The following is a 17,114-nucleotide window of genomic DNA, read 5'->3' as shown; positions in this document are numbered from 1 at the left end:
CTTTCATCAAATTTAGAGCCCCTCATCTATGGAACTCCCTAGATGCTTCACTTAAATCCTCATTATCCATGCCAATATTCAAAAAACATCTAAAGAAATATCTTATTTTTTCCTCTCTGTAGATTACATGTTTTACCTTGATGCGTTATATTTTCTTTTGTCTGTTTGTTGTTGTATTGTTTATTTCTGTTTTTTGTGCAGTCTGTGTTTTTATTTCTTTACTGCACAGTTGCCCCCCTTTGCCAACTTGTAGATTTATGTACTGTTCTTTATGAACTTTTAATCTTTTAAACCAATGACCTCTTCCTTCAGGAAAGGATTCCATATAAGCCTTCTGGCTTCTTCCTTTCCTTGCATTGTATTTTTGTTTCTTTGATATGTTATTGTCTATTTTTTGTACTACATGCTAAATAAATAAACCTAACCCTAAAAAGCCCTAACCACACCAAAGGGTCACCATGCAGCTCCTTGGGTTCAAATGGTTGCAAGGAGTTTCAGTTAAGGCTAAAACCGTCTTGACCGTTTGGTGTGTTTTGGGCCATTAAATTCCATGCGTTGAATCACTAGGGTCAACGTGCAACAAGACATCACACCGCAGGGACAACGCTAAAACCGTCTTGACCCTTTGGTGTGGTTAGGGCTTTAGGTGTAGTTGTCTGGGATTTAAGTAAAACAATAATCTGTATTTCATATTATTTTACAAAAATGTCTAATAAGTTAATAGCATTTTCCTTATTTAAAATTTGTCCAGTTAGTTTATCGTTAACACTTTGCAAGTGTGATTTTACTCTCACTAAGTCTTCAGGGCCATGCCAATGAAACTCTAATCCAAACAAAATGGTCCCTTTTAGTTTCATGTCATACAACACCACAGACTGATTTGGCTTTGTGTCTCCAGAGTGAACGACATTGGGATCCTGTGTGCAGAGCTGACAGCTTACTGTCGCTCTCTCAGTGCCGAGTGGCTGGGAATCCTCAAAGCCCTCTGCTGTTCCTCCAACAACGGAAACTGTGGCTTCAACGACTTACTGTGTAATGTAGATGTAAGTGTGCCCTAGAGAAATACAAAAGAAAACCTTACACCTTATACCTGGCTCACGTTATGTGTATAATTATTATGGAGGACTTGTACTTGGGCGTATTATTATTATGTTTTCTTTTACATTTTCCGTTTTGAGTGGCTGGGTCACTCCTTATTGGTTGAATTTAATGTTTATAGAGCATATCTACCATCATATAATATAATTTTGGATAAACTAAATCCCTTTTGTTTTAAATTAAGTCTTTGCCGTGCAGCTCACTAGCTTAGCCGTCCGTCTCTATTTGAGTTCTTCCGATGTTTGTTAATTTGTGGACAACATAAACACTGTGGGTTATGCACCAAACTACATACAAGGCATTTTGAAAAAGCTGATCTGTTGTCTTCCTGCCGTTCTGAAGGTGAGTGATCTGTCCTTCCATGACTCGCTGGCAACCTTCGTCGCCATCCTCATCGCTAGACAGTGCCTGCTCCTGGAGGACTTGGTTCGGTGTGTAGCTATCCCCTCCCTGCTGAATGCCGGTAAGTCGCAGGGTCTCTCGGGTCTCCATTATGAGTCAACAAAACAAGTTGAGTAATAATGAGAGAGCTTTGTGCTGCTGCTCCCGTCTTGAGGGACGATCACAGCGAGGTGTCGCTACAGGAGCAGACTCTTCAGAAAGCCCTTGGCAAACAGGGGCTGTGTTGTTGTTGCAGCGCTACCGCTGTACTTGGCACTCTTGGTTAAAGCACTGACTGGTGGTACAATTCCACGCTGAAAATGTTGACACTTTCATGTGTGTCTATAAAACACTTTAAAGACAAGCCACAAGGGAGGAGAGCACTAGGAAAACAAAACAATGATTTGGCTGACCACCTGTTTCTAGTGATGCATTCTAAAGGAATGTGTTTCTAGCTACTCGTCGTGGCGCATTGCGAGCTTCATCAGCTATTGTTGCTATTCGCGGTGTGCTTTAGTAGCTAAACAGTCCACAGTAACACCGCATTACAGTTTTGACTTAGTCAGTTAACTTCACAACATCTATATTTATACTTTCCCAGTCATGTTATAAATGAGTTAACAGTCTGCCACAGCCTGTCTGCTAGCCCTTTGAAGGAATACCAGGCTATGTAATGCATTACCTTCATATGAGAAGAGAGTAAACACAACCCTGTTTGATGTGGGTCCACGGTGACTATGTGTACACTGTGTGTGCTGGCCACAAACCTGCCTTTCTCCCCCCTCCTCTCTCCCCACCCACCATTACTGTAGCGTTTCCCAGCTTGGAGACAAAGCCCCGATTCAGCCACGCTGTTTGGTTGAGGTCTGCCTGATTTTATTGCGCCATTACCGCATACCAAATGTCACAAGTGCTGTTATATGGCAGATGCTTTTGTTATGGCTTTCATATTGGTTCTGTGAAAAATGCCACTTGGTTTTGGTCTAAATTTAGCTATTCGATTTGCCTTGCCTGCTTGAGAAAGGAGGAGGAAAAAGGTGAATTTGGGCCGTGTGCACTGACGACACTCAAAACTCTAATGTCTGTTTGTTTATGTGCTATGTCACCCCCATGCAGCCTGCAGTGAACAGGACTCTGAGCCAGGAGCCAGGCTCACCTGCAGGATCTTGCTGCACCTTTTCAAGACGCCCCAGCGCAACCCAGTCCCCCAAGACGGTGCCAAGTCAGGTAGCAAAACACAACCTGTTGTTGTGCACATTTGCACACATAACCATCGCTGTCGGTCGGGAAGAAACCTTGTATCTCAATATTTAAACTTTTTATGACTCAAGGACGATTCTCGCACCTTCACGATTTTTCAAAAATGTAAAAAAAAAAAAGAATAGCAGATTTACCGTTCCGTGCTGCCAGCTTGTAAATCGATAGTTACGTATGTAACTACGGTTCTATGAGTCCTGAATGACCGCCAGAGGCGGTGCTTTAAGCACTGAATACGTCCCTTCGCGCATGCGCAGTCGAGTATTTTATACCAACAATGTCGGTTGACCCCGTGATGACCCGGAGTCGTCTATAACTTCCGGCAGTCATCCGGGGCTCAGTCCCTACAGAATCTTCTCGCGAGAACACGAGGATTCTGAGTGACAAGAGTGCCTCTGGCGGTCATTCAGGACTCATAGAACCGTAGTTACATACGTAACTATCGTTCTATTTCGTCCCTGCTGACCGCCAGAGGCGGTGCTTTAAGCACTGAATGACTTATACCAGCCAAGTCACGAGGAATCCTGATTACAGACCTCAAAGGGTAGAACCGGAGGATTCGGGGAAGAGGGCCACGTCCACTGGGTGGGGAGTGGCAACATTCACCCTGTAGTACCTTGAGAAAGTGCCTGCCGAAGCCCATGAGGCGGCGGCACAAATGTCCTCCAAGGGCACCCCTCTCATGGCAGCCCATGATGTGGAAATGCTCCTTGTAGAGTGGCACCGTACCCCTGATGGTACGGGGAGGTTACTTGCCTCATAGGCGTGGCTGATTGTGTCTACAATCCAGTGGGACAGGCGCTGCTTGGAGGGAGCGCCGCCTTTGTTCACACCACTATGGCAAAAGAACAGCTGCTCTGCTCGCCTGATGCGTGCAGTAGCTTCAATGTAGGCTCTCAGGGCCCGGACTGGGCACAACAGCTCCAGTTTGTCTGTCAGCTCCCCAGGTGGGGGGTTGAATCGAGCCAGCCTGATAGGCCGGTTGAGGTGAGCCTGCGACAGCACCTTCGGGAGGAATGCTATGTTTGGCCACAGCGTGACCCCCGAGCCGTCTGCGTTCCACCTCAGACATGATTCGCTGACTGACAGAGCGTGCAGTTCACTGACAATTTACAATTTAGGCATTTAGCAGACGCTCTTAATCCAGAGCGACTTACATTTAAGCAAGAACAAAGCATGGGAATACATCACATAAAAAGCATTTATCATGAAACATGCGTAAGCTAAGAAAGTAACAGTGGAATATTTATATAGTGAAACTATACATACACTATACATATAAACTATACATCTTTACTACTATGCTATATATGTGTACTATGGCGTGCTATGACTACATACAATACAATTACAGTGCTGTCTACATAACATGCTATAAGTCTGTATCAAATGCTATATAATCCAACAGAAATGCTATCTAAGGGTAGAAATGCTATCTAACTGACGCGCTTTGCCGATGTAATGGCCAGGAGAAGGGCTGTCTTGCATGACACCCACTTCAGCTCTGCCTGTGCCAAGGGTTCGAAGGTAGGCCCACAGGGCGTCCAGTACCCGGTTAAGGTCCCATGAGTATGAGAATGTGTGCTATAGAGCGGAGCGCACCACTTGCCGCTCCAGCACATTGCCGTGTTCGGCCCAGTAGACTGGCATAAACTTCATAACCCTGTTGGGTCCCATCAGATTCAAGACATGTCGACACCCGTCTGTCTTGCGTCACGAGGAAGTATGTAGATCGGACTTCCCTTAGTGTGACTGAGGATATACAGCCTCTGTTGCGCCCTTGGGCAGGAGGACACATCACTCCTGGTCTGATAGTAGGGCTCTCGTCATGTTGCTGATAATGGCCATTTTGACCCGCCGGATATGGGGGGCTGGCGTCAGAAGGCACTGCACAGCCCGGAAAGTCACAGTCACAGTCAGGTCCCTGCGTGGGACGCCAGGGAACACGCTGGCCTCTAGTGTGGGCCGGCGGTGATACGCGAGCTCCGAGGGCAGTCAAGATGATTTCATCAATGTTGGAGCTCGGCCCTTTGGGAGGCGGGATGTGTCGTAGGCCTGCAAGCTGCCCCCCCTGGATGGTTCGCTCCGGCGATTCTCGCCCGGCTGAACCACCTAGTGCTCCTGGCTCCTCAGGGAGACTACGGAGAGTTGGCCTAGGCTCATCAGTCAAGCTTGACTGTGAAAACCCGACTTGGCGACGGGCTAGAGATACGATGGACATCAGCCGCCCACGCTCTGAGGACATGACGCCAATGCCTCCAGTGACACACCAAAGGTGACTGAGCCAGTATTAACGTTGCCACTATTAAGTGTGAACGGGAGGCCCCAGTGAGCAGGTTGTCTGTGCTCCTGCACTGGGGTCGAGGTCACCTAGCGTTCTGCCGCCGGGCCTCGTTGGGGAACACAATGAGGGATGCAATGACAGGCTTGGTGGCTGGCATGTAACCCAGGCCAGCCCTTATCGCCTTGTGCGTTCAAATCTATTAAGGTGTCACGTCGCAACGGGTTGTCTCAGGACACTTTTCCCAATCAGGGCAGGGCTGCCAGGATTTCACCATCGGTATAGAGATGGGAGAGGGCCCTGCTCGTTCGCCCGGCAGGCCTGTAGCTGTCTCAGGTACAGGCGTGGGGGACGGCGAAGACAGCAAGAAGAAGGCGCTTGGAGGAGCCGACTGCCTGCTTTAGTATGCGTTCCACGGCTATGCGCATGAGCTGAGAAGTGGGAGGCCGGCTCTGATGCCTGGGAGGCACCGCCTTCTGCATCTTCCTCATAGTCATGGAAGTGCGTAGCTTAAGCTGTCGGGGAGAGCACATCAACCTCGAGTCAGTTGTGGCATCGGAGAGGTAGGCGCTTCGGCACCCTCCGAGGTGCCTAGGTGTTATCTGAAGTGAGCATGGCCCTCATGCGGGCCAACTCTGCAGATAGCTGAGCCCTCTCGGATCTGCTGTAGTCAGCGGTCAGACCTTTTCCTCCTGGGACACGGGGCAGGACCAAGGTCGGCTCACGGCTGAAGGAGAGCTTCACACGAGGTACAAAAGTGGGAGCTCTCCATTGTGGTGGCACCGGTTACTCTGGACCGGCCGGTGCACACAAGTCCCAACTAGCCCAGGGCGCGGACGCTACTGGTTGCTAGGTGTTGGCCATATGCTTGAGGGAGCGCATACGCTGTCTGTACCAGCAGAGGCTTTCGAGGTACGAAAGTGGGTGCTCTCCGTTGTGGTGGCACCGGTTCCTTTGGACCGGCCGGTGCACACCAGTCCCAACTAGCCCAGGGCGCGGACGCTACTGGTTTGCTAGGTGTTGGCCATATGCTGCAGGGAGGGGGCGCGTACGCTGCCTGTGCCAGCAGAGGCTTTAACTTAGATCGGCATATAATGACTTAATCGAAAAACTGAATGCTGCTATACCTGCCGCAGCATGCGAGTATGCATTTACGTTTATGCAAATGCTCATTGCAGCACTTTGAGATTCAACCAGATGTAAAGTGCATCATAGAAACAGCACACAAACGTTGCTGTTAGATAGACTTTGCGACCTGCATGGTCGCGGTGGGGGAGGGGAGCTTTACGCTACCTGTACCCCCGGCGGAGGCTTACTTATAATTTATGATAATAAAGTAGCCTTCAGTCAAGGTTTGGACGCTGCTATGTAGCAGCTGTAGTGTTTCCTATGACGCTTATCCAAACTCCAGTGCATTATTATTTATGTTTGCTAGTCCAGAGCGAAACAAAAGACACTTCCAATACACTAGTCACGTGTGCACTACTACGCATTCATGCTGGGAGGAGGGAGCGCTACCGCTGCCTACCCCAGCCAGGTTCGGTTAAATAAACCGACACAAGCTAGTTTTGGAGAAAAGGCTACAACCGATAGCTCCACCGATAGGGGCCACCTGCTGAAGGAAGGGAGCGCGTACGCTGCCTGTATCAGCTGCAGCTAATGAACATAACAAGCTATACACCAATAGCTGTTAATAAATGCTTGAGCTAACAAACGATTAGTAGTAAGTAACATCAAGCTGGCCGTATGCTGGAGGAGCGGAGCGCATACGCTGCCTGCCCTGTACCAGCTGGGCCAACAAACAGTAAGGCAAGCTATATACAGATAGCTTTTTATCTTCAATAGTATAATAAGCGCTTGGGCTACAACTACAGGTAGCAGCGCCAGTTAGAGAGCTATGCTGGAGACCAGCTAGGCTACTAAAAAACAAGACAAGCTATAGCCTGTTCATACACAGCTTTAACTTTAAGCTACTGGTAGCAGCTGTGAGCTACGCTGTCAGCAGCGCCAGATACTTTGTGCTGGGGACCAGCTGGGCTAATAGGACCTACAGGTACCCAGGGGCACTAATCCGACCTGTGGGAACAAACCAGGTTGCACCCACTGTATATGCAAAAAACTGTTAATGGAGCTTTGAGCTCCAGACATACTGGTAGCAGCTTCAGCTAGGCCCACTACTGGGGGCCAGCTGGGTTAACAACCAGACAGGCTATGTACACCAGTAGCTGTTAGTACTATTTTGCTACAAACTATACTGGTAGCAACATCAATACCCTGGGAGGACGCAGGAAGCTGCTCCTGTACCGGGCTGATAATAACAACAACAATACAGCTATTCGCAAAAGCAGTTAAGCTTGAATGCTGCTTTGGCCAGCAAGGCTCTTGCCATCACCAGCAGGGGCTAAACAAAGCTTAAAAAGTAGCGTGTTTAACAAACGAAGGTAATATGACAGTGTTCTTATCCTTCGGCAAGTCTTATAGTCGCTTATAATAAGCGCTAGCGTTCACAGTCGAACAGACCTCGTATGCAGAGCAGGGAGGCGGCGCGAACGCAGCCTTTACCCACACACAGGAGGTTATGCCATGATAAGTATATGATATCATATGAACGTCTGTTTAGCGGGGATAGCGCCGCTTTAAACGATAACGTACCTTCTGTCCGGGGAGGGTTTTGTTAGCCTTCATTACCGGCGAGAGAGATTGGACGCTCCTGCGTCCACGTGACATGGGTTGTCACCGAGTGCCTCCCTCAGATGTTGGGGGCCAAGGCACCCAGGGCAGAGGTCATGCCCATCCTCTGGCCGCAGAGGAGCCTGGCAGGAGGTGCACAGGTGGTGGCGGGGTTCGTCCATTGGAAACCCGCAGATGTAGCCCAGAGCGCGGACGCTAGTGGTCGCTAGGGGTGGAGCCGTAAACTGGTAGGAAGGGAGCGCGGACGCTGCCTGTGCCAGTAGAGGCTACTGTAGCTGCTAAAGGCCGCTTAGCTGGAGGGAGGGGGCGCGCACGCCGCCTATGCCAGGTAAGGGGTGCTCTAGCAGAGACCAGTATATATGATATATATATAATGATATAGTTATATATAATTTCAGAAAAACCAACCTATAAAGTGGCAATGGCTCTGTGCCGAAATTAAAGTACACTATTTGAGAACAAGTGACTAAATCAGTCAAGCCAATTCATATAACCGGGGTTACTGACGTAACCTCGCGGTGGTGCTATATAGCTGGCCAGTGCCAGCAAAGACTCATTCAGAGAGGCAGAGTAATATAGCAGTAAATAAGTACACTTATAAGTAGTATAAGTATAAGTAGTATAAGTATAAGTAGTAAGCAAATAATAATAGCGTCGACTCACGTGCTGGGAGCGGGTAGCGCTAACGCTTGCCGTCACCAGCACTGCGGCGCAGCCTTCGTGGGAAAACAAGACAGCGTAAGCTGTCAAAGAGAACGAGCTATCCGTTCAACTTTGACGGGTGCTAAACGGGACGCTCAGGTCGCCGTTTGTAGCACGCGGCGGTGCTATATAGCTGGCCAGTGCCAGCAAAGACTCGCTCAGAGAGGCAGAGTAATATAGCAGTAGATAAGTACACTTATAAGTATAAGTAGTATAAGTATACGTAGTATAGGTAAGTAGTAAACAATTAATACTAGCGTCGACTCACGTGCTGGGAGCGGGTAGTGCTAACGCTTGCCGTCACCAGCACTGCGGCGCAGCCTTCGTGGGAAAACGAGACAGCGTAAGCTGTCAAAGAGAACGAGCTATCCGTTCAACTTTGACGGGTGCTAAAACGGGACGCTCAGGTCGCCGTTTGTAGCACGCTGCACGCAACCGTGTGTGTTGCAGGGAAGCAGCGCGCACGCAGCCTATGCGAACAGGGGTTGTCTGCTTACCTTGTTCCCACGGGGAAAGAAGACGATGTGAAGCCCAGCTCCACTCGAAAACGATACAATAATAGTAATATTAAGTCGCAGTCCCTGGAGGGCGAACGCACGCGTCACAGCTCCGACCAACAATGGTCGCGGGACTACCGGCGACTTAGTAGTAGCAAAGCAATAGTTCTGTTATCGTGCAGTTTAATTCTGCTGTAGAACTCTGTGCTATGTACAACTTGCGCAAGCGAGAAGAAATTAGGGACTGAGCCCCGGATGACTGCCGGAAGTTATAGACGACTCCGGGTCATCACGGGGTCAACCGACATTGTTGGTATAAAATACTCGACTGCGCATGCGCGAAGGGACGTATTCAGTGCTTAAAGCACCGCCTCTGGCGGTCAGCAGGGACGAAATAGAACTGCTATTTATGAACAGCCAACGCTAAAATAAAAAATGACACATATTCCCAGTTTTGATAGGTTAATACTTTGGCATACAACGGTGTTGTACAAAAGTTAGAGTTAGTTAAATAGCTGATCTACAAGCTCACAGTGAGGTTCTAGATCTGCTATAAAAAATAAATTACCGTAAGTGGAAGTGGTTAAGTCTGTTTGTTTTATAAACATTTAACGAATGAAAAATAGTAACGAGTTTGTGGCTAAATACCAACTACATTGGAGCCTTTGGAACACAGAACATATTTTCTATTCCATGTCCTTAAAAGTAACAGGGATTGGACGTTGTACAAGGTTTCCTGGCCAGCAACGGCGATATACGCCACATGTCCACTTGTTTGTGTAGCCACCTGGAAGAAAACTGTGTCATGTAATTTTGCCCCCTTCACACTGCTGTGCTGATTCATGGCTGATTTCGGTTGCAGAGAAATCTCCAGTCGGCATCCGGTCGTCGTGTGATCGCCACCTGCTGGCTGCCTCCCAGAACAGCATCGTTGTGGGAGCAGTGTTTGCAGTCCTCAAGGCTGTCTTCATGTTGGGTACGGCTCTTCTTTTCTACTGTTGTATTATTGAGCATGTAGCTGGAAGAACTACTTTGTTTACTTGGGTAAAAGTGGGAATCAGAATCAGGCCTGTCACATTGTCACAATTACTTGAGCAAATCACAAATTATTTTGCATAATCGTTAGTTCCCATGTAGAACAATATCATATATAAAACAAAAATAGTGGAAATAGCAGATCTACAAGCTCACAACGCATCGCGACGTGTTGTAAGCTTGCTTTTTTTTAAACTTTTTAGTTTAAAGTTAATATATATATATATATATATATGTCACTCATTCTTGAGATGAGGGACAAAAGTGGAAAAAACATGTCCCACACATAAGCCTTATTATTAAAAATAAATTAATTCATAAAAATAAAAGAACTTGTTATATGTAATACAGTTGTGTATTCTTATGACATTCATTTCATTATAATTATTTTCATATTCCATCTGAATTAGTTAAAAGCAGGCTCTGTACCCAAAAATGCCTGTATTTAGCCTGTCCCCAGCAAGTGGTCACAATTTCAAACAGCCAAAAAAGTGTCTAATACTGTCACAATCGCATAAATATACATACTAAATGAAAGTAGATTGTCAACAACATAGCAAACAATATACACAGTTCATTTTAATTTATATTTTCCTATAAATATCTCATATCAAATGTGTGTCCCACGTCTCCGTCAACTCCGTCAGGTTTTTAAAAAGTCTTAAATAAATCAGAAAATATTGTCGACAGATTTAGCCTGAAGACTCCTTTTCCAAGTCCTGTTTATATTTGTTGCAACAGTGGAGCACCTGGTCTGACAAGCATTCCATTGTTTGATATTTTAAACAAACAATGTTGATATCAATGTGGTCACAGCTTTTACATGTCAACTCCGTCAGGACATTATTATGATCTTTGTTAAGAATTCCAAAATAATGTTTAGTATTTTAGTTTAGGGTTAGGTTTAGCTAACAACTGAAGAAAAAACTAAATGGCTACATTGTACTACAGAGGGTTAAGATGAAAACAAATGCAATTTTGTCAACTCCGTCAAATTATAGTTTTTGAATAATGGGAAGTATTCTAATTTGGCACACAGATAGAGCATTCCTTAAGGAACATTTTTGGCTATAGGGCCATCACAGATTTGTTTCGTGGTGACCATGGCAGCCATTTTACAAAATGTCCGCCACCTGATGTTATTTTACAATAACTCAAGTTCTACACCACCTAGGATCTTGATTCTGGTGACTAAGACTACATTTTCAAGGATGAAGGATGCATTGGTACAATTTAGATTTTCCCTGTGATCATGGCAGCCATCTTTCAAAATGGCCGCCACCTGCTCTTATTTTACAATAACTCAAGTTTTAGAACACCTAGGATCTTGATTTTGGCGACTAATCATACATTTTAAAAGATGAGGAATACAGTGGTACTATTTACATTTGTCCTGTGACCATGGCAGCCATTGTTTTTCAAAATGACCACCAACCTGCTGTTATTTTATCAATAACTCAAGTTTTAGACCACCAAGGATCTTGATTCTGGCGACTAATCATTACATTTTCAAGGATGAACTTTCTCTGGGGGGGGTCAGGGATTACTTCAGGTGCAGGTTGAGTTGCTACTGACAGGACATTAAAAGGAGGTGGGCTTTCTGGCCTTTGACTTGTCCCTTTCAGGTACAGATGCACAGTTTGACTTCACTGGCCACTGCAGGGAACTGTTGGAGAGAAACTTTGGTCTCTTGACACCCCGATTAGGTTCAGGGTTTTTTTTGGTGGAGACTTGCCTTTCATGACATCGTTGCTGCAGCAGTTGATCTCCTTACTGCCAGCGGTGGCACACTCTGGGGCGTTGTATCTTGGTGGCCTCCTGCCAGTGTTTCTCCATCCTTCTCATGAGCTCTGTGTTCTGGGGCTCTGTTATAGTCAACTTACATTGTCTTGGCTGGAGATTGCTTTCCTGCAGGGTCCAGCCCAGTCTTGTGCAGATGGCTGCTGGCCCACCTGGAGGCCCCAACCTCACTTGTTCTGTTGGTGTGATTAGGTGGGGTGGTCTTCCCCAATCAGGATGAGGGGTTTGACCCTTTCAAACGGCAGTCTGGCCAAGTGTCTGTATTTAGTTGTGAGGCTAGATACAGGATATGATTGCTCACCCAGCCCCAGGTGACTTGAGGTGAAGGCTCCTTTGATTTGGTAACATTGCTTTGGTTGACATGCTGGGGACACAGAGAAAGACACTGATGCCTTCAGTATCTGCACATCCTGCCTCATAGTCCTGAAGCCAGATCTTCTGTCTTCAGTCTTTCGCTCACTGTTCACCTCACCGAATTTAGCCCAAGGAGTTTGACCCCTAGTTTGGCCATAGACCCCCTAGTTTGTCCATAGCCACTTGCCCAAATGTGCTGACCTCATCACATTTGTGATGATGGCTATGGCCGTTTTTAGCCAACATAGTGTTTTTTGTGCAAACCTAATGCTTGGGATGGATTCAGAATCATGAAAAGCCCCTAGTTTGACATGCCACATGCTACTTACAGCATTTTAAGCAATTTAGAACATTTAGCCTTATATTGGTTAAATGCAGCTGTCAAAAATGCCCCTACGGTGTTTCAATAGCAACTAATGTGGGATATGTTAGTAGACACCGTTACAAACACATTGGTGAAGAACATTCTTGGTAAGAAATGTATTCACAGATTTGATTATTCTGATAATATTGGTAAATTGGTAAAATAATAGCAGGTCCACCATTTTTGAAAATGTCTACCATGGTCACAGGATAAATCTAAATAGTACAACTGTATTCCTCATCCTTGAAAATGTATGATTAGTCACCAGAATCAAGATCCTAGGTGGTGTAGAACTCGAGTTATTGGGGAAATAACAGAAAGTTGGCGGCCATTTTGAAATATTTCTACCATGGTCACAGGACAAATCTAAATAGTACAACTGTATCCCACATCCTTGAAAATGTATGATTAGTCACCAGAATCAAGATCCTAGGTGGTGTAGAACTTGAGTTATTGTAAAATAACAGCAGGTGGCGGCCATTTTGAAAAATGGTCACAGGGCAAATCTAAATAGTACCACTGTATTCCTCATCCTTGAAAATGTGGGATTAGTCACCAGAATCAAGATCCTAGGTGGTCTAGATATTAAATATAAACTAAATATTTTGTGCTTATGTATTGAAACACCAACTGAAATGATACGTAATGATGATTTTTTTTTTTACATGGTTTTCATGTTATAATATTGAAAATAAAGGTTGAAATGACGGATTTGAGAAATTGGATATTTCATAATAGTGTGATATTGGAACAAAACAATATTAAAATAATTGTATTACTTAACTTGATTACTGAAAGCCATTATAAGATAACTGAGGACTTTATATTAGTGTTGAAATTATCAAATTCAATTAAAAGGGATTTTAGTGTGTCTGACGGAGTTGACATGAATCAGGTATTAAGTGCATAAATGTCCCATTTTAGAAAGAAATGTTATGCGAAAAACCTGTTCCTTCTCAAGATTGGTAGTTGAGACCTGTGTCTACAAATACATCTATTTGATTTGAATGTAACTTAAAAAAAAAAAAAATCTAGTTTGAAAAAAGTTTTGTCCCTTATCTCAAGAATGGGTGATATATATATATATATATATATATATATATTTCAGTCTTTTTTGTATATTTGTTATTTGTCATATTGCCCTGTGCAACTTAAAAACAAACAAAACAAAACGGGATTGTCATTTGTATTCCTATGTTCCAGTGTTCAACGACAATTCTAATTTGGCTGGTAGTTTATAACTCTATAACTCTGTGGTCTTGACAAACAAATGAATACATAGTACTGTTTAATATTATATAGTCCCACTCATACTGGGTTAGGCCACTTCCTGTTTTCGGTGTCTTTAAGTACAGTATTGCCACTGAGTACTTAAGTTTCCACCACTGCATAATGTTCCATCACATGGTATACAGAACAGGACGTTCCATGTGTTCTCCATATTGTTCCATCACATGGTATACAGAACAGGACGTTCCATGTGTTCTCCATATTGTTCCATCACATGGTATACAGAACAGGACGTTCCATGTGTTCTCCATATTGTCGTAGGTGATGCAGAGCTGAGGGGATCAGGGCTGTCTCATCCTGCTTGCCTCGATGACATATCCGGAGGACGCACCGTCTCCATAGAGACGGCTAGCCTGGATGTGTATGCAAAGTATGTTCTGAAGAGCATCTGCCAGCAGGTGAGGAGGATATCCACACACACACACACACACACACACATACACACACACACCTAGTGGGATTTTTATTGGGATGGATGTAGGTCAGGCAGGCTTTTGTCGGTATCAGCCGAGAACGCGGGAGTCTATCCCTGTTACGATGTCCTACACTTCTGGGAGATTGCTGAGGTGTAGAGCCACACCTACCATCAGCTCCCAGTACTTAACCTGAGGTGTAGCGCCACACCTACCATCAGCTCCCAGTACTTAACCTGAGGTGTAGCGCCACACCTACCATCAGCTCCCAGTACTTAACCACACGACTTGCCACATCATCCCAAGCCGTGCTGCTCATATGCTGAGTTATCGAATCCATGACGTTGTGGTCTACCGACTGAGCTACCTGGATACATTGGGAAATTGGGATTCGATAGATAGTACCTGATCCTTGCTAATACTTTATGGAGTTCAATCTAATATTCTAGTGAAATTGAAACTCTCAAAAGATCGGATAATACCTTGACTCAGACGCAATATTAAATGACAATGTAAATATTTGTTTACAGCGCTGTAACATTCACACAACATCCATGTTACTTCAGCAGAGCATACAGATGGACTGACTGGCTTTCCCTGCCTGTCCACTTGTAATAAATAATTAACTAGTTTCTCATAGTCTCAAAACAAAAGCTGTCTCTTACTCCTGCAGCAGTGACCCTATAGCCAGGATACTCCTTGAATACCAGACTTATCTAAGTCTAGGCCCCGTTTCTCAGCTCACAGCTTTTTAGGAAAACAAGCGCATCAATGCTAACTAATACACGTATATACTTTTGCTTCATCATAGTGTTGGATATTGCTTTGTTTTTGGGATGCAACTAAGGGCCGATTCATACTCCTATTTTAGAGCTGAATAAAAGTCGGTTCGGCGCTGTAGAGCCTACAATTTGACGTCATTTGAGGTTCGGGGGGGCGGGTACCGTCCTAAAGTCGGCTCTTCGGTGCTACTGAATTTCTGACGAGCCGAAATCATTTCGGCACTACAGCGCCGAAACAGCGGTAAAATAGGAGTATGAATCGGCCCTAAGTCTCTAGCATACTCGTGAATCGGCAGGTTTTCTTAAGTTTGCCTGCTTTAGCTATCTGGCATTTTGGATTTACTGGAGGATGTAATAAGGAATAGTTGTAAGTTGTTTTGACAAGCAATACAATTATTTTATAAAGGCAGATACTGACGATGTGACGTACAGATTAGTACCAACACCAGAGTCATGCAAATGTCCTAGAGGTCTGATGTGGCAAAATCATGATCTGTATTACAGTGATATCACGCTGCAGGCATGCAAGGTTCTATTTGTTGTGCGAGGCACAAGTCACCCCTGGCCTGTGTTGTTTTTATCACAACTCAACTGTGGTTGGCTTGTTTGGCATGAGTCACGAGTTTTCATTATACTTTGGCTCAGGCTTAACTTGGGAGCCGGCGATGCATGAAATGAAATAAGATTCCTTAACTCAGTTCCTAGAGCCAGGAACAAATCTGAAATTGTACTCACTGACTACTTGCTCACCTCCCCACTTTTCTACATAAAGTTCTCAGTTGCCATGACTGATTTCACTTATTTGGATTCCATAGAAGCCAGTATGTAGTCTATGGAAGCATGTTGTATCTACAAGCTCCCAATGAGCTTGTAGATCATCTCGTGTGTTTCATATTAAAGCAACTATTACAGCCTCGTTGGAACAGCAGGAACTGTTACTAAAAACATAATTTTACATATTGTGTTAATTAACCATTGCCTGCTAGCATTTATTGAAAAATTAGGATCTAATTCACGCCAGCATTTTTTAAATTTGAGCTCTTATTTTGAAAAGCCGCCATTTCCGGTCCGTTAGCAGTAGACCTAAACTTGGAATCTACACGGAGCTGGGCTGGCCTTATTGACAATGTGAATCCAGACCGGAGCTCTGGGGAGCTCCACATCGTCGGATCTGTGCCGTCAAAGAAACGTTGTTTTGACCAAAAATGCCATCTGGGACAAGGAATAGGAGATACAGGCGTTTGAAAGAAATGGATAGAATGGATTATTATGGCGACGGCGATCTAGAATGGACGATCCAGTGTTGTGCTAACACAGCTAGCTAACCGGCTAACGTGAGTAGCATTATGGGTCGCTCGATCGAATGCACTATAAAAGCGCAATTGACTTAGATCGTCGCCAATGGCACTAAGCGTCAGTATCAAAATTAGGCTTCAATTGACAAAGGTCTTCGCCAATGGCACTGAAAGTATTAACCCTTGGACTACCAGTCCCAATTTTTTTGTTTGGGTAACAAATTGGCATATTTCTAATTCATCGTTTTAACATACAAGAAAGATCTGGTGGATTGAAGAGATCTTTTTTTTTTCCCATTCATTGCAAATGTATTCTCTCGATTCGCCACCAGATGGCGGGAAAGCATCATTATGCTGATTTTGGCTAAAATAGACGATCTTCCTAAGTCACTTCCGGTTCAACGATCAACAACAACCTGTAGTATTTTGACCCTAGTCAATAGCTTGGCTGGTCCGGATTGCTAAGCTAATGCTATATTTTTCATAACTAAGTCAAATTAACCTCAAATCAACCCCAAAAGATCGCAAAATATCACATTTTTTACAGCGACGCACATAGAGACGGCGCGCGTGCACGATAGCGCACGATCACGCGGATTTCGGCCGTTTTTTGGTAAATTACATCCAACATTAGTGATATTAGCGAAAGAATATTAATTTTTGCTCTTTTGACCCCGCGATAACTGATATTGATTGTCATTCCGTTTTTTCCGTTAACGGGAGGTTTAGATTTTTCGATTAATTCCGTTTTTTCCGTGAATTGTAGGCCAAGGGTTAAGTGGATAGTTTGGGGGCTCATTTCAACACTTATTCACAAATCGCACATTTTCTGCCGTGAGATTTTATTTTACTTTAACCCATGCCTCTCTCTCTC

At 44.8% G+C, this 17,114-nt stretch overlaps 1 protein-coding gene across 2 annotated transcripts in view; it reads left to right on the top strand.

The window, feature by feature from the left end:
* med12 (mediator complex subunit 12) overlaps positions 1-17,114 on the top strand; it is a 52,478-nt gene that overhangs the window by 16,912 nt on the left and 18,452 nt on the right. For both annotated transcript variants that reach the window (XM_083786078.1, XM_083786077.1), the window contains exons 22-26: positions 899-1,043; positions 1,441-1,561; positions 2,596-2,706; positions 9,770-9,883; positions 14,012-14,148. In XM_083786078.1, the coding sequence (XP_083642204.1) occupies positions 899-1,043; positions 1,441-1,561; positions 2,596-2,706; positions 9,770-9,883; positions 14,012-14,148 (628 nt within the window). The remainder of the gene's footprint in view (positions 1-898; positions 1,044-1,440; positions 1,562-2,595; positions 2,707-9,769; positions 9,884-14,011; positions 14,149-17,114) is intronic.

The sequence above is a fragment of the Protomyctophum parallelum genome (genome assembly GCF_964188405.1).
Source record: "Protomyctophum parallelum genome assembly, chromosome: 16".
NCBI lineage: Eukaryota > Metazoa > Chordata > Actinopteri > Myctophiformes > Myctophidae > Protomyctophum > Protomyctophum parallelum.
This window is presented reverse-complemented; position numbering and strand designations above follow the sequence as displayed.